Source organism: Schistocerca piceifrons, chromosome 10 (genome assembly GCF_021461385.2).
Source record: "Schistocerca piceifrons isolate TAMUIC-IGC-003096 chromosome 10, iqSchPice1.1, whole genome shotgun sequence".
Lineage (NCBI taxonomy): Eukaryota > Metazoa > Arthropoda > Insecta > Orthoptera > Acrididae > Schistocerca > Schistocerca piceifrons.
The window spans coordinates 37,602,982-37,625,359 of record NC_060147.1 but is presented as its reverse complement, the minus strand read 5'-3'; the positions used below and the strand labels follow the sequence as shown (position 1 = coordinate 37,625,359).

The following is a 22,378-nucleotide window of genomic DNA, read 5'->3' as shown; positions in this document are numbered from 1 at the left end:
CACACACACACACACAAACACACACACACACACACACACACACACAAACACACACACACACACACTTTTATACATGTGTGACTATTGCAGGACAAAAGTGTAGTGGATAATATGCACGAGTTTGTATGATTTTACTGTACTTGTTACGTATAGAATAATAAAGACAAAAAAATTTACTTTTGAGGTAAACTTAGAAATAAGGCTTCAGTAGTGCTTTTATTTAATTTGATAATAAATCATCTCATTAAGCTACAGGTAAGTCAGTAAACACATTTTTCACAACTGTTGCCATATTTTGGTACCACCCCTACACGTGTGTGTGTTCTAACAGGAGATATCCAGCACCGTAAGCTTTACATCGTCAAATGGCGCGGGCCCCCCCTCCGGCGCATGTTCCCTGGAGAGCGAGCGCCGGTCGTACAGCTCCCAGCAGCTGGGCCACAAGGTGGACATGGTGTACAACCTGCTGTCAATGCTGCGCCACGAGCGCCAGGACATGAGTCGCACCCTGCTCGCCATGTCGAGCTCGCCCGAGAGCTGCGCCGCCATGCGCCAGTCTGGTATGTCACTCAGAAGTTGTTAAGTAGCTCCGTGTTTTGTAGCTTGTGTTCGTGGTAAGTGTTGTGTTATGGAACATCTCTGCTGAACTGTAGGTTGCAGAGGAAACTACAGAAAAGCTATGGCTACAATCTGGCTATTGACTAGTTTAAGTCTATTCAAGAATTGCTGTATGATATTAAACAAATTGGGAAGGAGAATGAAATTGAATCTAAATCTGAAAACATTTCTGATGTTGGCCAGACATTATAGACCTATGGACCTATGGTTTTGTAGCTGCATTATTTCACTCTCTTTTTGCTGCAAAAGTTACGCTCGCCACGGAGAAATGCAGATAATTTTTCCTTTTAGTGTTCAACTATTGTTGTTGTTGTTGTTGTTGTTGTTGACGTTGTCTTCAGTCCTGAGACTGGTTTGATGCAGCTCTCCGTGCTACTCTATCCTGTACAAGTGTCTTCATCTCCCAGTACCTACTGCAACCTACATCCTTCTTAATCTGCTCAGTGTATTCATCTCTTGGTCTCCCTCTACGATTTTTACCCTCCACGCTGCCCTCAATACTAAATTGGTGATCCCTTGATGCCTCAGAACATGTCCTACCAACCGATTACTTCTTCTAGTCAAGTTGTGCCACAAACTTCTCTTCTCCCCAATTCTGTTCAATACCTCCTCATTAGTTATGTGATCTACCCATCTAATCTTCAGCATTCTTCTGTAGCACCACATTTCGAAAGCTTCTATTCTCTTCTTGTCCAAACTATTTATTGTCCATCTTTCACTTCCATACACATCTTTCACTCCCATACACATCCCTACGCTCCATACAAATACTTTAAGAAACGACTTCCTGACAAGTCTATACTTGATGTTAACAAATTTCTCTTCTTCAGAAACGCTTTCCTTGCCATTGCCAGTCTACATTTTACATCCTCTTTACTTCGACCATCATCAGTTATTTTGCTCCCCAAATATCAAAACTCCTTTACTACTTTAAGTGTCTCATTTCCTAATCTAATTCCCTCAGCATCACCTGACTTAATTCGACTACATTCCATTATCATCGTTTTGCTTTTGTTGATGTTCATCTTATATCCTCCTTTTTCCTTTTAGTGTTCAACTATATTGATGAATATACCTATTACTCTCAAACTGCAATGGATCATTGACAGCCCATTCTGCCATTGAAAAAAGAGAAATATACTGTGAGGTTTTAGTTAATATTCTCAGTTTGCTTTAAGAAATGCCTGCAAGGTGGATGCGGACGTCAAACGTCTTCTAAATACTTTCTTTTGTGCAATGAATATGCTTTGTCTAATTGATAAGCTACTGCAGAACATCATCCCACAGGTCATCTGGGTACAAAAATGTGCAAAATACATGTATACAAAGATCTCTGTGTCCTTGAAATTGGTCATCATTCTCTTGGTAAATATAGCAGAACCTGAATGTTTTATCAGGTCAACTATATGGTATTTCCAGTTTAAATTTCCATCAGTTTTCACGGCCGAAAACTTGGAACTTTTTTGTGTTGATACACTTGTACAAACACAAATTCTGTGGAGTTCACTTTATAGTAGTGTGGAAAATATTAATTCCAACAGTCTTTCAATTTTAGTTAATTGATGCTTCATTAGATAAATGAAATTTGGTTGAATGGGTGAAATATTTGTAAAATTTAAAATACAATATAATTTCTTGCATTACATTAGCTACAATTGACAAACAAATTACTCCTCACCAATTAACTTGTAACAGCTTGACTACTATCACATTGAAACTTCCTGGCAGATTAAAACTGTGTGCTGGACCGAGACTCGAACTCGGGACCTTTGCCTTTTGTGGGCAAGTGCTCTACCAGGTTCGCAGGAGAGCTTCTGTGAAGTTTGGAAAGTAGGAGACAAGGCACTGGCGGAAGTAAAGCTGTGAGGATGGGGCATGAGTTGTGCTTGGGTAGCTCAGATGGTAGAGCACTTGCCCGCGAAAGGCAAAGGCCCGACTTAGAGTCTCAATCCAGCACACAGTTTTAATCTGCCAGGAAGTTTCATATCAGCGCACACTCCACTGCAGAGCGAAAATCTCATCCTGGATACCATCACATTGTTTGCCAACGATGAAACTGTCATGCCTTGTTTCTGTGCAGAATGGATGTGTTTTTACTGCTGAGATTGTAGTAAATTTATGCAATTTCCTGAGACACTCATGTATCAGTCTACTCCTAGCTCATGAAGAGAGTAACAATGCAGAAAGTAATAACAAATAACATAAATAAATTACATAGCTTCCCGTAACAAATCTCAACATCCGTTGAAAAGTATGATGTTTTCTTCTTCTTCTTCTTTTTCTTCTTCTTCTTCTTCTTCTTCTTCTTATTCACGGATGAATCACTTAGGACCATGCATAAATCAACATTTGTTGGCCTTCCTTTTCTCCCAGTTCATACGCAATGAATGGGCTAGTTTTTGTTGCGCAGATCACATATGTCGATCAGTTTTTGTCTCTTCTTCCTCAAAACCTCGTGTGTTTGTGATTTTTCTGATTTCATTTCTCTTGTGTAGATTTGAGACCCTAATTCTCTCATGGTTTTTTTCCGTTTGTTTGAACCAGTTCAGTCTTGTAGGTTTGTTCTTTAAAAATGTGTGGATTTTGTGCGTTAACTTGTTTGAGTCCATTCTTTCTAAATTTCCCATGAATTGGATTCTTCTCATGCGCATTGTGTCTGTTATTTTGGAGATATTTTTATATTTTTATGCATTTGGTTTTGGATAATGCACACCATCTTTACTTCTTGGTCCTAGGATATTTGTCATTGTTTTACATTCTTTCACTTCTAATTCCCCTTTTAGTGTCCTGTGTTGAAGGTTTAGTGTCTCAGATGCATAGAGAGCTTTGGGTTTAATTACTGTTGTGTAGTGTTGTATTTTGCAGTTCCATGAGAGACTCTTTTTGTTGTAAATGTTTTTTGTTAACTGAAACACCATCTCCATTTTCTGGACTTTTGATCTGACAGATTTCTTTTCAGTCCAATTTTCTGCAATCCATTCACGTAAATATTGAAGTTCTTTTACTTGAGAGATGTAGTTATTACCAATTTTGAGATCAGAAGGTGCATCTTTGGTCTCAGTCATAAATTTTGTTTTTTCAAATGAAATTTCTAATACTATTTTTGCTGCTTGCCCTTGTAATAATTCTAGCTGTTTCTGTGCATCGATAATGCCTTTGGAGATCAGTGCAATGTCATCAGCAAATGCTGAACAGTTTAATTCTATGCCCTTACGTTTTGGTCCCAATCTGTGTGCTGGTGCACCTGCTTTTCTCCATTCTCGAACAGCTTTTTCAAGAGTACAATTGAAGAGCACTGGGGACAGTCCATCCCCTTGTCGCACTCCTGTGTCTATTTCAAATTCTGTGCTCAATTCTCCCATAAATTTTACTTTGGATTCGGTCTTGTGAGTGTTTCTTTTATGATGTTTGTGGTCCTTTGATCTAGTCCAATTTCTGCTAACACTTCAAAAGGGGATTTTTGGTCTATACTGTCATATGCTATTTTAAAGTCAACAAACATGATGACATAACTTTTGTTTGAAGTACTATGCAAATATTTCATTGAGTTTTTAAAGTTAAGGATTTACTGTACGCGTCATCGACCTTTTCTGAATCTGCCTTGGTATTCGCCTAGTTTTGAATCCAGCTGAGGTTCTGATCGGTTTAGTAGGGCTTTAGATAGAATTTCGTATGTTATTGACAATAAAGAGATTCCACGATAGTTGTTGGGGTACGATGTTTTAATATTAGATAAATTCATGCAAATAAAGTTTCCAGTCTACATGCACAAGTAATAACTTAAAAATTTCTATTTATTTTATTTTTTTTTTTTATTGCCACACTACATCAATATGATGTGAGATATTTTTGACAATGCAAAACTGGATAAGCTGAATTCTTCAAGTTAAAAGATAGCCCACAGTTGCCATATTCCCTTTTGATTTTTTTTTCTTTATTCTCTTGTATATGAAAATAGATTTTACTGTAAACATGAAGATCTATTAAAAGGAAAACTCTATAATTTTAATAAACATTTTTGGAACAGCGATCATGTGTAATATCATACCACTCTGCAACTGATCATTCCATTATTACATATATCACCAGTGGCAAATAAAGTTAATATAAGACAGACAGACTGAATCTAGCATGGGTGTATACTTGCAGTTGAATCACAACTCACATATTGACATGATGCGCAATGCCAAAGACCTTCACAACATCGTTGACTTTGAAACCATTGTGGTAGTACCACCTTAACCCATAGATGGCACACTGAGTATACATTGTCTGTGCAGTTATTTTAAAGCTTTTAATTGATATTTTATACAATATTTAAGTAGTTCCATGGTTGTAAAGAGATATTTTATACATAACTGTTTTTATGTTATTACTGTACTTTGTTTACATTTTGACGATCATGTGAACCCGTTTTACACTGATTGGTTGACGTGAGGTAGAGGGAGAAGAGGTAGATGGAGCATCTTCGTATTTAAGCGTATGCCAATCACTTGCTGACACCAGTTGACATCACAGCAGCTGAGAAGAATGCTCCACCTACCATCTTCGAAGGATGCCATGGGTATAACAAGTCTTATTGTATTTTATCCTTATAAGCATTTGGTTATATTTTATTGTCAATCTAGTAAGGTTTCTATTACAGGTCTGATGACGGTCATGTGATACGACCGAAACCGGTCACCTATGTTCTCGTAGCATTCGTGGTGCAATCGAGACTGAATTTTAAAAAAGAAAAATCCAGTAAGGAAGAGTAAAGTTCTGAAAGCTGTTATTGATTTTTTTACTGCTCAATGAAAACAAACTTTGTGTAATGGATTGCTGGACCTTGTTTGTAACACTGTACCTGACTTGTTACTCTTATCATTAACTTTTGTGAAACATAACTCGATTTAAATGGAGTATGAACCACTCGAGAATATTGTTATCATAAGATACAAACTCACAAAAAGGAAAAAAAGTCCTCCTGATTATGAAAACAGGGAACTAACATTTCTTGCACTAATGTTTTAATATCTTCTCTTTTCCATCCAATTCTTCCAAGAGGTGATAGTACCGCCATTCTCAAAAACGCAGGAACCATATATTTGGCTTTTGTTTCAACCCTGGTGACTGATGGACTGCCAGTCTTCTTCTCTTTTGAACCGTGATGAGGTCAACTGAATGATTTGTTTATCAACCCCTGAGAAGCAATTATATGTAATTTGGGTGTGTTAGGGGAGAGAATGTTTGACTTGTTTTTGGGTTTCTGTGCTTATCTTGCCATCTGGATTGAGGTTTCCCACAGTTTCCCTAAAATGTGAGATACGGTTCTTTTAACAATGTCACGTATGTTTTCGCTCTCCATCTGGGTCCAGCCTGAGCTCACACACTGTTCGTAATGACCTCGTTTTGGATAGGACATTAAACAGTAACCCGGCTTCCTCGTCAGTTGTCTGTCGGAGTTCCCGCTCGCTCAGGTACCTCTTTCCTGTGCCGCAGGCTGCCTGCCTCTGCTGGTGCAGCTGCTGCACTCGCCGGGGCAGAGCGCGGAGGTGCGGGCGCGAGCCGCGCGTGCGCTGCGTAACGTGGTGCAGGCGACGCCGGAGCCCGACAGGCGCGGCCGGCGCGAGGCACGCGTGCTGCGCCTGCTGGAGCAGCTGCGCGAGTACTGCGAGACCCTGAGGGCCACGCTGCAGGGGCAGCCCTCCCCACAGGACGGTCAGTGGAATCTTTGCTTTCTACCTTACCTAACATCTGAATAATTATAGTCGCCTACAAATCTGCGGTGCATTGATCGAGGCGTTTACAAAACGTTATTTGTTACCCCTTCATCTGCTTCTTCCTTCTCCTTCTCCTTCTCTCAGTTTTTTGACATTTGCCTGTTTTGTTCTCATGCTGTGAGGTTCAATCGGGGAGCGATGACTGTTTAGCTTTAACTCTTTCACTGCTACAGACGTGCTCTGTGCATACCGTGCTGACGCAGCTTTTGTTATGGCTGTACTGCTCGCCAGATACTGCTGCGTGTGCTGAGAGACGGCGCTCCAGCCGATGTGAAATACTTATCGTGCAATTTTTCAAAAATTATTTTCTGAAAAAAAAAAAAAAATGTTTTTTGCATATCTTATAGTCCGGTATCTTCACTCAATAAAGGTCTGAATTTGTGTTTGTTGTCCATCATACTTACTGAGCTGCGTCAAATTAGGTAAAACATTGAGCGAAATTTTAAAGAGTTTGCAGAGCTAAAAATGCATTGTGCACACTTTGTGTATGATTGATAATAGCTCATTGATTGCAGTGAATGAAAGGTTGATAAGGTATCAAAATTTTTTTATAATTGAGGGCAGAATGACATCTCATTTTGTTCTCAAGTTATTGGGTTTTATATGTGAAGGACAGTTGCACACAATGCGACCTTTCATGTCCTTGCTCATCACAAACCATGGGGGTCATAACACTTGTCATACCTCATAAATGATTCAACATATCTACACGAGATTTTTTGCAAATGATATCATACACTGAGGCATATATCTTATATGATAAATACTCGAAACGTTTTTATTCACCAAAATGTGGAAGTAACTTGTCCATGGTAGTGAGAGGTCAACAATACAGGACGCATTCAGACATCCATAGCACTGTAGGAAAATTCTAGCGGCACATTTATAGATGTCAACAACACCTGGAGAATGGCATAGTAGGATGTGTGTACATGTCCACAGCAGAGAAAAAATTAAATTCAAGAAATATATTTTGTTAACAAGAAGTCCGTCACTTTTAACTGTGGACCTGAAAAATTCGCATTTGTGACAAAAATAACATTTGCAAAATAAAAATTTGTCTGTGCACTCGATGCTCTGGTGCCAAGTCAGTTTTGGGCTGTTGAATGGCTATGTAATACAATGTAACAGTCAGCCATGGAACTAGCATACCAGACCAAAGAAATGAGTGCATTTGTCTGCTAGCCAAAGTTCAAAAGTTGGTTAAAAGTGAACACTTAAACGTGGCAGCTTTAGATGTCTGGTGTTTCGAGTTGTGGTTGCATCAAATACTGGTAGAGTTCAGGTGTGAACTAACATGTCTGCAACACTGCCAACCTTAGCAATGGTAGCTGTTACTAAATAGTTTATGTTGTTTATTGCTCTTTGCTTTCCTTTCTTTTTTTGAAGCAAGTGGACAGACTGACCCTGATTACGACACTCGCAACACCGCAAGGGATCAGCAATCTCTTTGACGATGTGTCTATTCTGTTTTTGCAGAAACACAGAACGAAGGTGTAGACTGGTTGCCTTGTGAGAGGAGAGGGAGTCGGGGCTTGTTTCGCTGTGTGGATCCTTTTCCTCTGGTGGTCATAATTCTAGTTCGTTTACATTTGCAGCTGAAAGCCAGTTTATCATCTCTGCAATTTTCAATATAGTGATCGGAAAACAAAACCTGTCAACGTATTTCGACCTCACTAAAAGTCTTCCTCTAATCTGTGAATGGAGTTATTTTTGGTCCTACCTTGTCTGTTCTCTCTGTAGTGTTGTCAAGTATGAGTTATATGGGTAATAATGCCCATGAAAGATTGAAATTAATATTCTGTCACTTTTGTAATCATTGAATTGGATGGGAAAAGAAAAACAATGTCTAGAAACACCTTAAATCAGAGGAACACACTGCCCACCAGCTGCTAATTTCTGCTGATTCTCAGTGGAAGCAATCATTTGTTGAATGCTCAAACAGAGCCAGAAGAAGAAAACAAAGACCATTTTGGAGAAAAAGAAAAGCTGTGGAAGTTTTTGCAAAGGCAAACATTCCAGTCAAAAAGCTCTCCATTCACCCCGTGTTTTTAATTTTTAGTTTCAAAGTGCTAAGCTTTGCCCTCGGGCACATAGCGAGACAGTTTTTTGTTGTTTTTTTTTTTTTTTTTTTTTTTTCAAATTTGCATGTCTAATCATTTAAATGTCACCAAAAATAGATGCAAATTTTTCAGATCCCTTCTTATAACATTGGAGCTTATTTTCTTTCATAATCTACATATACATGCGTATTCTGTAAACTGAACCATCATACACTGCATGGCGAAGGGTACCATGTACAACTGCTAGTCCTAGCCTCTCCTATTGCACTTGCAAATAGAACAAGGGAAGAAAAGCTGTCTAAAAGCCTCTGTATGAGGCATGATTTCTTCCATGTTATCTTCATGGTCTCTACGCGAAATGTATGTTGGCAGCAAGTAGAGTTGTTCTGCAGTAAGCACGAAATGTTTCTTTTCTAAATGTGCACAACAGTGCCTTGCAGAAATGGCATAATCCTCCCTCCAAGGATTCCCATTAGAGTTCAAGAAGCATCTCCATAATACTTGCAGGTTGATCGAACATACCATTCACAAATCTAGTAACCCGCCTCTGTATTACTTCGATGTCTTCCTTTAATCGTCTCTGTTATTTAAAAGAAATTGTGTTGCTCAATGAGCTTTACAATTTGCGTGTCATAGTCAGGTACCGTGCTTTTGTGCTTCATCCGGTGGGTGTTTCTGGTGTGTAGTTTTACATGACAGTGAAATGTGTACAGTTGAAAAGAGGAAAAATACTTGGGTGGTATTCAAACGTGGTTGTGGAGAAAAAATGCTGAAAGTTAAATGCACTGACAGAACGAGAAATAAAGAAGTTTTTGTAACAATTGGAGAGGAAGGAAAGGTAGTGGAAATGGTAAGAATGAGGGAAACATCTTGGTTGGGAGATACAGCATGAAGAAACTGCGTCTGACTGAGAGCTATAGAAGGGAAGACTACAGGAAAGGGAGGGAAAGTAAGAAAACGGTTTGGGATGCTAGCTGACATTAGAAATTCACAAAGTTAGCAGCAGATTAAAGGAGAGATGGACAAAGGAAAGGTGAGAGGGTCTAGTGGAAACCAGTTGTAAGACAAATATACTGAAGAAGAAGTTTGCTGCCACCAGGTCGTTGAGCCAGCTTACAGCGTTATTAAGATGGCATTGTTTATGAAATGTTTCCCATCCAGGAATTCTTAGCTATGTGAGAAGCTGAACTTCACTAGGAGCAAGGTTTGGACTACATTATACGTGATCATTGATTTATCATCCATTATTATTATTATTATTATTAATATTATTATTATGTTGTGGCATTCGTCCTGTAAGGCAAGATGCAACTTAGTTGTAATATAGGCTGCAGCATTCACAGTGGTTCCATGTTCAGCAGAGTGCACCAATAACACACCATGTCTATTCCAGAACACTGTCGCAAGCACTTTCCTAGCAACTTGACTCACTTTGAATTTTTTTCCGTACAGGGGAACCATCATGTTTTCACTTCATAGATGCCTGCTCAGTTTTGGATGTGTAGTGGTATGTTCATGACTCATCACCAGTCATTTCAGAAAGTCATGTCATCATTGGCTGGCCTTTGTGGTTGCCTGTCAGGTTCTTAGGCACCAGGTGAGGGCTAACTTTACGAAATTTCAACACGCCATGAACAGTATCATATACCACACCATGGGAAATGTTGAACCACTGTGATTAGGTTTGTAGTTGCACACGCTGGTTGTTCAAAATTGCTGCCTCAATGTCTCTGACATTCTATGGGTTGCCGTTGTTACCGGTCACCTGGAGCGTGGGAAATCAGTAAGGTTAACACGCCCCTCTTGGAAGAATACACACCACCTGGAGACAAACATTCGTCCCCATACGTGCCACACATGTCCCTGTGAATTTCACTTGTTTTATGTCCTTTGGCCCACAAATATCGAACTATGCTTCGTGTGCACCATGTTTGTTTCATAGTTCAGGCTTTTCTTGCTAGAGTAGTACATGAAAACAAAATATGCTCTGTAGTGCAAACTTCGAAGTCTCTCATAGTGAAATTTCAACCTTCCCACCGCAATACCAGTGGATAAAAAAATTATTTTGTGTTTCTTTCCGATCCTCCATCATATTAGCTGAGCCTAGCCTGTTTACCAGTTGACTTAGTATTTATAACATTTATGTGTTATTTGATAACTTCCATGTACGACATGAACACCAAAAATATAACTAATATTGTTCTGATCCAAACTGTGAGGAGTTAAAGTCTCACTTTATAGTTGTTAACAACAAGCCTACCAATAATTTTGCATTTATTGACAACTTCCTTCTTTCATAATGATCTGTGTGCTGTTGGGACATTAAGCATTAACCTACATTTCTTAAGCTTCATTTAATAAACAACTCATTTCACTTGTTACCTTACCATAAATGATTGTTTCTTGTTGAAAAGTTGGGATTGAAATAATAAAATAAAATAAATCCACACCACTTTTATTACCAAACGGTGAGCATTGCACAATTTTTGAGTGTGTATTATTTTTATAACAGATGAAACAGACCACCACCCTGGTCCAGCAATTGCAGCACTCATGAAGCTATCGTTTGATGAAGAGCATCGCCACGCCATGTGCCACCTAGGTGGACTGCTTGCTGTTGCAGAACTCATCCAGGTAATTCAGTTGTTTAGTTTCTCGTGTGTGTTCTTCTCGCAGTCAGGAAGGTGAATGCAACCTTATTGGCATAATTGTTTCGAGTTAATGCTCCCAAGCCTCTTTCAAAAAGGAGCAAATTGCGCAGTGTTGTCTCATCTAGAATATTGTTAAGAATGATGTAATTATGGAGGCCACTTGTGGCCTGAAGACGGAGTGCTGCTGCTGCATTATGAAATAGAAGTAATTGAAGGCTTGTACTGAGTGAATACACGGTTCAGTATCACAGCTATTGCAGCGTGTGATAACACAGTCTTGGTTTTCTTTGTTTTATATGTGGGCAAATGTTATCCTGTTACACTCTTAATTTTGTTTTTTCTTGTGTAGCAATACACCAAGTTATTTCAAAGTATGATGATGATTAAAATGGAAACCTTAAAAGTGCTATAGTATTTTTAATTGTAACAGTGGGGAAAAAAAGAAAAAAACCTACGCGTCATTTTTAGAATGGAAGAAACGTATTAATAATGTCTGTAAGAAACTGAGCTCTGTCATATTCTTAATGATGCAGCTATCACAGTATTCAGACAAGAACCTTCTGTGTGCAGTGTATCATGGACTTTTCGAACCATACTCACAGTATGGAGTGACTGTTGGGGGAAACTCAAACAAGAGAGAAAAATGAGTGTTCACATTACAAAAAAAGCAATTAGGACCATTTTAAGAAGAAAGATCTCTGAAATGTGCAGAAACTGTTTCAAGAAGTTAGGTATCTTAACTTTTTCAATGTTGTATATATACAAAACAATAAAGTACATCACAAAAGGTAGTGAGGACTGGATTACAAATGCTAGTGTACACACCCACAATACAAGAAGGAAGAATGAAGTACGGAGCATACCCCACCGACTGGCAATGCTAGGAAAAGGACCCCAGTACTGTGGTATCTGACTACTAAGAAGTCTGGCTAAAAACCTGCAAGATAGTGTACTTGACAATGACTTTCCGAAGAAAGACTATCTCATTGAAAAAGAGTTTTACAGTGTTTCAGAATACTTATGCCATTAAATTTTTGTATATTGTTATTCATTATCAATGATGTAAAAATGTAAGCTAAAGGTGTAGAAAAATAAGTGATAATGAATGTTAATACTTTGACATGTCCTATATTATACGTACATTTACTGTACACAATGTAATCTTACAGGATCAAATAAAATTCAATTCAATTTAACGTACTCTCCCTGACATTGAATGCATGTATTCCACCGATCCTGGGTGCGTAGATACCATGATGAAAGAAATGTTATGGTCGTGTGTATAGCTTGTCATGCACTACAGTTTTCACCTCTTTGTCACCCCCATTGCTTCTTTGAGTGCAGCAAACAGTTGGAAGTCACTAGGAATGGGGTCTGGTAAATAAAGATGATGTACCAGACACTGAAATTTAATTTTCTGAATAGCCTCAGCTGTCTTAGAGGCTGTATGCATTTGGGCATTGTCATACTGTAGCAATATGCCTGGAATCAGAAGTTTTTGTTGTTTACTCCTAATTGTAGGGTGAAATTGATTTTTTCAGCATGTCTGAATAAGAAGTACTGGTTATCGCCACTCCCCTATCCACATAATGCTCCAAAATTACTCCATGTGCACCCCGAAGAAAATGAGCACAGAATTTTCCAGCAGACTGTTGATTGCGGAATTTTTTTCATTTCAGCAATGAGCTGTGGTGCCATTGCGTGCTTGACATTTTTGTTTCTGGTTTGTGATAGTGGATCCATGTCTCATCACCTGTAACTGTTACAGTGTTACATGGCTTTATGCTTAATTACAGACTTACTATTTTATCAGTTGATTTGTTTTCACCACGTAACGCCCGTAGTTTACATCCTCCTTTGTTGCTGAGTGATGCATCACTTTTCGTTCTGACGCCGCAACTCTTCCTTTCCTATACCTTTACTACTTTTTATCTATATAAATGATGAACTATTGGTTTTGCCGTTTAACAAATTTTTTAATAACTGTGAAAGTATTACAGGCATCGGGTCCCACCTAATGTGTCACCGGACTATACGTTTTACATGAACCTTTCAAGACTCGATCGATCTGTTTACAAAGAGAAAGCAGAATATCTCTTCTTTTGACGTTGTCCAACAACGACCTAGGAAGCTCGACGCCCTTGCGGCCCAGGCTCTTCCGTGGCTTGCGGTAGTTTGCAGCATTTGTTTTATTCCTTGCCCACTTGCCGCTATGTCGAACTTTCGTGGTGATCGTTGGGCAACGTCTTCCATGTTATCTGCACCATAAATAAACTTTCTTCCCACAGAATTTCCGAAAACCCAAAAACAGACTTAAAGATCATAATAATAATAACTGTTCTTACAATTATTTGTATAAGTCTTGGTCGATTTAATGAGGGGTGGGACAGGCCTAAGCCTTGTAACACCACACAGTTTTTCTCAGAAATGCATCATCTTCGACGTGGAAACAATGCAAAAGTTCTTTCAGTGTGGCAGTCATCTGATGTGGCACTCATCTTGCAGACACATTATTGAAATGCAGTAAATCGTGAACAGTATTCTGAACTAAATCAGTACTAATCTTCAGTCTTGTGGCTGTCTCATTCAGAATTATGCATCTGCTCTACTTTACAATCTCTTCCACTGACACATTGTTCTGTTCGTCACTACACAGTGAGCCTGCCTTCACAGAAGTTAAACTGCTTTTAAACTCCCTACACCATTTGTACACTTGCTGCAAAGACAAACATGAATCATCGTACTGTGCTGTCATTCTGTAATGAATTTCGATTGGTTTGACACCTTCACCACCCAACAAATACATCGCAGATCACTGCTCAGTCACAGTGCTTGTTGACAGAAGGTCAGCCATCTTGTTGTGGATGCTGTTGTCTTCTCTTTGCCACCTGTCGGTCACTTTCTGAACCTCAGAGAAAATTACTGCCACCTACCAGCTCCATCATACAACTTTATGAACTTTTATGAAACTTTAAGGTTTTCATTTGAATCAACCTCGTACCACGTCATGATGATGGCAGCTATCTAACTTAACCAATTACTGCCATACACAAATGGTTTCCTACTCCAGATGAAAACCTGCAACTTCTGGGAACTGAAATTTGTCCTGAAACTGTTTTACAATAGATGTGTGGAGAGAAACATGCAAGCACAGCCCAAAAATATTAAGTCCAAGGCTTATCTTCAAGTAAATTAGATTGAGTTCATTATTAATGAAAAAAATTTAGTTATTTTATTCGTTTTAAAAGAAGGTATATTGTTTAAAAGTATTAATATATTCCAGTCATGTCAACTGTAAATTTTCTGTTATTGTTGTAAGGATCACCTCCATCTTCCCCACGAATGATGTGGTTAAGCAATGATTGTCTTTTATATGAGAATTCTACTGATGAAGACTTTGTAAGTGTGTGCAGAATTTTTATTGTTTGTCTGTAAAGTATTTTCTGCATGCTGTCCGTTGGAAGATATTGTCAGCTGTTAATAGAGAACCACACTTGGCTAACCCTTTTTGCAGTGCTGCCTCACCTTATTTGACATATTATGAAATAATGTGAAAAATGAGTTGTACTGAGAAAATGCAGAGGATATATGATGTGCTGAAGAGTGGATGCTCCTTGTTAGGTCACATAAAGTAATGCAAAAGCGTAAGAAGAATACATGAATATGTTTCTAAATGTTCATGGAATGGTAACACACATACTGTATGTACTCGAATCTAAGCTGAACTTTTTTTCCGGTTTTTGTAATCCAAAAAACCGCCTGCGGCTTAGAATCGAGTGCAAAGTAAGCAGAAGTTCTGAAAAATGTTGGTAGGTGCCGCCACAACTAACTTCTGGCATCGAATATATGTAGCGCTACACAGGTATGCTTTGCAAGCACAAAGATAAATACTGGTGCCAAAACCTCTGCGCAAGTAAATAAATTAAAAAAAAAAAAAAAAAAAAGGTGGAAGACCAGCTTTCTTCTCCGCCCCGAGTTTCGACCACTGCATTTTCATACATTACCCAACAAAGTAAATACAAATTCTGTATTGTTCATCTTCGAATGTAGCAGCATTTCAGTGTACTACGAAAATCCGACTGGCAAGACTGTTTGGGATGTTTGTCAATATGGCCAACTCTACGTTCTGAATTTTTTCCTACCTGTCAGAAGAGATGGTTGCTAATAGGAACTTTTATGAATTGTGAATCACATGCAGTATTCTCTTCACCATAAGAATAATACGAATATAAACATTTTGCCATGTATTCTTTTGTGTTTGCTGCTATCTCATTTAAATCCTGTCTGCCTAATAAATTACAAAACTGGAGTGAGACAACAGCAAATGCGGAAGAATATACATCTCATGTCATGTTTATATTCGTATTATTCTTATGCCTAATAGTGGTACAGTCAGAAATGAAGCACGGAAATTGAGTAGATATTTAAATCTAAGATGACTCTAATTTCTATGCAGAATGTAATGTACTAGAGAGGCGTCTGCTAAGATTTTCAAACGGAGAAAATTTTTCACTAAACTCTCGTTCAGAACATCTTCTATCATATGCAGTCTTATTTGGTTCTTGTTGATCATTATCAAAGAAAGCAGCAGTGTAAGTAACAACAAATAGCAGTCTCTTGCCTTTTTTTTTGTAAGCCGGTAGCGTGCACAAAAGCAAGCCATGTGGCGAGCGGTGACGGGCTGTAAACACTCAAGCGACAAACAATGCATGACACAGTACAGTAATGCATTTTCAGCTTAGAGTGACGTAAACACCTATAACAAAGAGAACGGCACTTATCAGATCAAAGAAAAATAAGCAATCTATTCAAACCAGACGAAGCACGTGAAAAAGGAAGGGTACCTGTATAAATACGGACGGAGCGCTTGACGCATGGCAGTGGCTATCTGCTAAGCTTACGACTTGAATCAAACTACTGTAGCTGTATCGTCATTCATTCGACCTAAATTATGTCTCATATTATAATGGACCAACTTTGTTTCGATTTGGAGGTGCGGCCTAAAACTTTTCTCTCCCCTTGAATTTAGAGTCTCAAATTTCAGGTGCGGCTTAGATTCGGGAAATTTTTTTTCCCTTGATTTACAGTCTCATTTTTCAGGTGCGTCTTAGATTCGAGTAAATACGGTAAATGTGAGATGCTGTAGACAGCTTCATTGTCCCAATAACAGTTCCAGTTTATGGCATAAGTTCTGCATGAACAGTATTATTTTAATGTAAACTGCGAGAAAGTGGAGCTCATTTTCTTTTGCTTCATAAACTACAACCAGTGATAGTGTATACAGCACTACTTTCTACAATCAGTGATAATGATGAATCAAAATTTGTTGCAGCGTTTTTGTTGGGGTGGCCTTGATCCTCTCGTATAAGATTCCAGCGTATTGCCCTTCAGGTACTATACCTGTGGAACACTTAAAACTGCCCTCAAGGGCTGCAATTTAACCACCAATATGTAAGTTAAGTAAGCTTTATGGAATAGTCCCGGAGCCAGCTGCTGTTATTCTTTGCACTGGGAATCCACAATCTAGCAGAGCAAACTGAAACTTGCTTCAAAATGCAGGGCAGACATGATTAATCAACATATTCACCACTTACGTACTGCAACCAATAAACCACTGTTGAGTAGAAGTGATTTCAGGTTGTCTTTATATTATAAGTATTACAAGAATGGGCAGGATAGAAGAAACAAACAAAAATTTTAGAACTGGCAACCACTCAACCTGCATATGAATGATGAAAATTAAAAGGAAAATTTATTTGAGAAAATTGCAAATTCATTGTGTTTCTCTTGAATGTACTGAACAAGCTGCTGCTCCAGTTAGTGAAACCTTCCCCGTTTTGGTCCTGAAAGTTTGGCATGTGGCACTGGCATTCTTTAAGTTGTTCTACATTGGACACCATCCACAAATGTTTGCTTCCGTGACTACAAATTTTCTTCCTGCTGAACAGTGTTTCTGAACCACCACTAATTTAAAATTAACATTTCTCAGTGGTTGCATCCATTATCAATTACTGTACTTTACATTTCATACAGCACTGACAATATAAGCAAACTGAATGACAACAATATGTTGTCCTCTTGGCTACCTACAGCTGAACCAGCGAAATTTTACAAATTTGAATTTATAGATGTATCAGGGTGTATACAACCCGGGACAGCCGAGAAAAAACCCGGGAATTTTTTTTCCTGGGAGAAAACCAGGAAAAACCCGGGAATTGTTTAGAATTCCAGGAATTTTTCATTGTTGTAGTTTTCAGTTAAATTTTTGTCATTTTGGCTGCTAAGAACCGATACTCTAACAAAGGATATTACTGTATCCCGCTACTGCAGAATTATTCTGCAGCAACAAAACATGAACAAGAGAAAAAAGAAAATGGAAATGAAACTTAAGTTGCAAAGGAAGTGCGCCATATACAACAACAAAACACAGTGCTCAGATGAGCGTCTGCCAGCAGCAAAGTGTGTCAAAGGTTTTAGAAAGACTGTGCAATGCTTCATAACAACAAATTGCCTCCGATGAGCGTGGCCTGACAACTGTTTAAATTAGATTCGTTTGAGCAGTTGCGGGCGGGCTCTTGGGCATGCGCAGTTGCTTCTGGTTACAGAAGTGTGGCTAGGTGCCACTATCTAGTATGTAGTATTGTCCCGATTCAGAAATTAGTAGATCAGGGACTGATGCACAGAGGACAGAGCAGTCTGAGTTGTGGTAGGGAGGTAGGTCGTCTCCACGTGACTTTTGTTTACGTTCAGTGGTTTTGTTGCTTTCTTCTTGTTTCTTGCTCTCATGTTAAATGAAAACAAAACGGATTTTTGTGACTGGGAGCTAGCAAATGAATTAAAATACGTTCGCATAATTACGGAAGGCTAAAATATGTTATTAGTTTCAGATTTTATGTCAACCTTTCTGACAGTCAAGCATTAATCGCCTTGCAGAACAATGAAGTTTTTTTGTCGGTTTGTTAAAGAGATTTGGCTTTAATTAAATCTTTTCTGCTGAGGCAGTCAATTTATTTTAAACAAAGTGTTCAATTTCACACTGTTGGCTAGTTTGAACTGTTTGCTGAATTTCAAGTACACATATGCATTATGCTGTAATAAAGAACCAAACATGAGATAATACGGTACTGGTACTCCAAGAAAATTTGCATCCAAATCTGGACATACTAATGTGCACTTTAAGCCGAATTATGCATTTTAGTATGGTTCACGAAATTCTGATGCTCTTGAAGTGTCCTCTGATGTCTTGTTTCTTTTATGTCATAATGTAAGATCTTTCAATGTTTTACACGTAGTAACATCAGGTTTCCTGCGTCATCGTAGCTGCGCAAGTGCGGTGACGCCCGTTATCTGGCGCTCTCTGGCAACTGCTGAAACGAACCTATTTCTAACAGGTTGCGGGAAAATGTTGCGATTGGTGGTTTGAAAAGCTTTCTTTCAAAGTAAATTTCCGTTTACGCAAGATGAACTATGTGCGAGAATGTGCGATGAAGTTCTTAAATCACGAAGCATTTGACTCTCATTTAAAAATCAACTATTTGAGGATGACCACTTAGAAGAATTTCCAGCCCAGAAGATTACCGTATTTACTCGAATCTAAGCCGCACTCGAATCTAAGCCGCACCTGAAAAATGAGACTCGAAAAAAAGGAAAAAAAAATTTCCCGAATCTAAGCCGCACCTGAAATTTGAGACTCGAAATTCAAGGAGAGAGAAAAGTTTTAGGCCGCACCTCCAAATCGAAACAAAGTTGGTCCATTGTAATATGAGACAGAATTTAGGTTGAATGAATGATGATACACCTACAGTAGTTTGGTTCGAGTCATAAGCTTAGCAGTTAAGCTTTACCAGGTAGCCCTCGCTATGCGTCAGGCGCTCTGCCCACATTTATACTGGTACCCTTCCTTTTTCACGTGCTTCGTCTGGTTTGAATCGATTGCTTATTTTGCTTTGATCTGATAAGTGCCGTTTTCTTTGTTTTAGGTGTTTACGTCACTCTAAGCTGAAAGTGCATTACTGTACTGTGTCATGCATTGTTTGTCGCATTCTGATAGTGTGTGTTTACGGCCTGTCACCGCTACCGGCATGGCTTGCTTTTGTGCGCGCTACCGCCGCTTACTATTGGGGGGGGGGGGGGGAAGGAGGAATCGTCTCATTAGCGAAACAGTGGCAAGAGACTGCTGTTTGTTGTTACTTACACTGCTGCTTTCTTTGATGATGATCGACAAGAACCAAATAATAGACTGCGTATGATAGAACATGTTCTGAACGAGAGTTAGGCGAAAATTTTTCTCCGTTTGAAAATCTTTGCGGCCGCTTCTTTAGTACATCAAAGTCTGCACAGAAATCAGAGTCATCTTAGATTTAAAACTCTAGCCAGTTGCCGTGCTTCATTTCTGACTGTATCACTATGAGGCATAAGAATAACACGGATATAAACATGACACGATATGTATATTCTTCTGCGTTTGCTGTTTTCTCACTCTAGTTTTGTAGTTTATTAGGCAGACAGGATTTAAGTGAGATAGCAGCAAACACAAAAGAATACATGGCAAAATGTTTATATTCGTATTATTCTTATGGTGAAGAGAATATTGTATGTGATTCACATTTCATCAGGTTCCTATTAGCAACCATCTCTTCTCACAGGTAGGAAAAAATTCAGAACGTAGAGTTGACCATATTGACAAACATCCGAAACAGTCTTGCCAGTCGGATTTTCGTAGTATATTGAAATTCTGCTACATTCAATGATGAACAATACGGAATTTGTATTTACTTCGTTGGATAATGTATGAAAATGTGGTGATTGAAACTTGGGGCGGAGAAAAAAGCTCGTCTTCCACCTTTTTTTTAATTTATTTACTGACGCAGAGGTTTTGGCACCAGCATTTATCTTTGTGCCTACAGAGCATGCCTGTGTCACGCTACATATATTCGATGGCAGAAGTTAGTTGTGGCGGCACCTACCAACATTTTACAGAACTTCCGCTTGCTTTGCACTCGATTCTAAGTCGCAGGCGGTCTTTTGGATTACAAAAACCGGAAAAAAGGTGCGGCTTAGATTCGAGTAAATACGGTAGACATTTACATCATTATCAAAAATTTACTGGCACATTGTGTGATGTGTGTTAAAGTGTAACATGCGCAAAAAGGATAAACATTATATGTGGAAGATTAGCTTCCCATCCAGCTTATTAATTTTCTTATGTGAATGCTATGTATATTAATTTAAACCAGTAACTTTCCTTATTTGTGTGTTCGCGCTACTTAAGAGTGATCTTGCTATTGGCTGACTACATCACGTGTCCTATTATGTCATCAGCTGGTGAGATCACTTGACAAGAGCTATGACTGGCTTACAAAAATGCATAGCAATCACGATTTTCAATGCTTCGTATAGTAACGTGCGGTGTTTGGTGGAATTCAAATTTATAACTTCGTAATACGGAAACATGCAGTGTATATGTTGCTGCACATCAAAGGTCTTTCAAAACGTGTCTCCCCCCCTCTGAGTTTAGTTTTCTAAAAGTGCTGGGAAATTCTACGTCGGTATATAAAACCATGAACATTCAAAGGATTGATGAGTTTTACAGTGCCGAGGAAGAGTATACTGTCACTTAACACAGAAAAAGTGTATTTTCACCTGGGAGAAAATGTATTTTTAACTGGGAAATCCGGGAAAAAGCCGGAATTTGTTTTTCCTTGTCCACGTATACACCCTGTGTATGTATACTGTAGCAGCTTTGTAAAACAACAGTACTGTAGAGCAGTAGCTAATTTAGTGTCATTGTTGAAGCTCGTGTTTCATTTGCTGTGCTGTGTTTCAAGTGTTCGATGTGAACGTATTTTGTTAGCATTAATTTGTCTCCTGGGCTAAAGCCTAGATCGCAGTCTTTGCCAGTTACAGCAGTGTGTGTCTAACGCTCATAGGTTGGCAAAACATCAATTGTGCCTAGCAAATGGGATAATAGTTTCACCTAGCAGATTTCATATCTATATTGATGTGAGAAAATGACAATATTCTCCAAAATAAATCTGTGTGGGACATCAGTTGTCAAACCTTCATATATAAATGTAAGACAACCCTTGTGTGCAGCTTTTCAGAATTATGTAAAAATGTTGACCCCAGCAACATTAGTTCAATCTGCAAATGTAAGACAACCCTGTGTTTTTCAAATGATGAGTTTGGGAAGAAATCTCATAATTGGAATAAAAGTGGTACATCAGACTATGAAGATACATAGGCTGGTCAAGTACTCAACCTGACTTGTTTCTTACAATGACGTGTCTCTTTACAAGAAAGGCAACATAGAGGTTATGTGGATACATAGATAACATGATGCCTTGCCTCAACCACTGATCCCATAGGTGAGGTCCCATACTCCGAAGAGTGTAGGGGACGATGCGGGAGACCCGCACCACCGTACTAGGCAAGGTCCTAGTGGACGTGGTTTGCCGTTGCCTTCCTCCGACCGTAATGGGGATGAATGATGATGATGAAGACGACACCCAGTCATCTCGAGGCAGGAAAAATTCGTGACCCCGCCGGCAATCGAACCCGGGACCCTGTGTGCGGGAAGCAAGAACGCTACCGCAAGACCACGAGCAAGAAGTGCCTATCAATAGAAGTTATGGTGTAGTATAGATGGCAAAGATGAGAGGATTCAATAGGGAAAGCATTTAAAATGTAAATAAACTGAGGAAAGTGATATCACACACAAAAATGAACTGCAAATAGAGGTGGTGACAGTGAATGTTGTTGTATATGGTACTGTTAATAAATGTAAGAAAATGAATTAGAAACAGTTTGACAGTTTCTGAAAGAACAACTTTCATTACCCTGCTGCTGTGTAGAGTAATGTTTGCAGCAAGTCATACAGTAAAAACATTTCTGTACCTGAACGTGCTGAGGTATGACTAGTAAAGTGTGACTCGGGGCACACATTTGAGGGCTGTTTGTCGTTATTGTGCAGATGGACCACGAGGCCCACGGTGGAGCGACATCCGACCAGGCGTGCGTGACACTCAGGCGGTTTGCCGGAATGGCGCTGACAAACCTGACGTTTGGCGACGGCGCCAACAAGGCCCTCCTGTGCTCGCTGCGGCCCTTCATGAGGGCACTCGTCGCACAGCTGGCGTCTCCCAGCGAAGACCTCCGACAGGTACTGCTGCACATGATTGTGTGATGATTTTATTTTCTATTTTGTTGTTTTTGTATCCTGTCTCAATTCTAATACATGGCAGTTTGTAGATATGTGACAAAGCTGTATATTGATGTGTATGCT

General features: G+C 39.1%; 1 protein-coding gene across 1 annotated transcript in view; it reads left to right on the top strand.

Annotated features, from left to right (window-relative positions):
- LOC124718638 overlaps positions 1-22,378 on the top strand; it is a 526,059-nt gene that overhangs the window by 303,506 nt on the left and 200,175 nt on the right. Inside the window, exons 6-9 of the mRNA XM_047244262.1 lie at positions 332-560; positions 6,100-6,318; positions 10,956-11,077; positions 22,067-22,255. Of these exons, the coding sequence (XP_047100218.1) occupies positions 332-560; positions 6,100-6,318; positions 10,956-11,077; positions 22,067-22,255 (759 nt within the window). The remainder of the gene's footprint in view (positions 1-331; positions 561-6,099; positions 6,319-10,955; positions 11,078-22,066; positions 22,256-22,378) is intronic.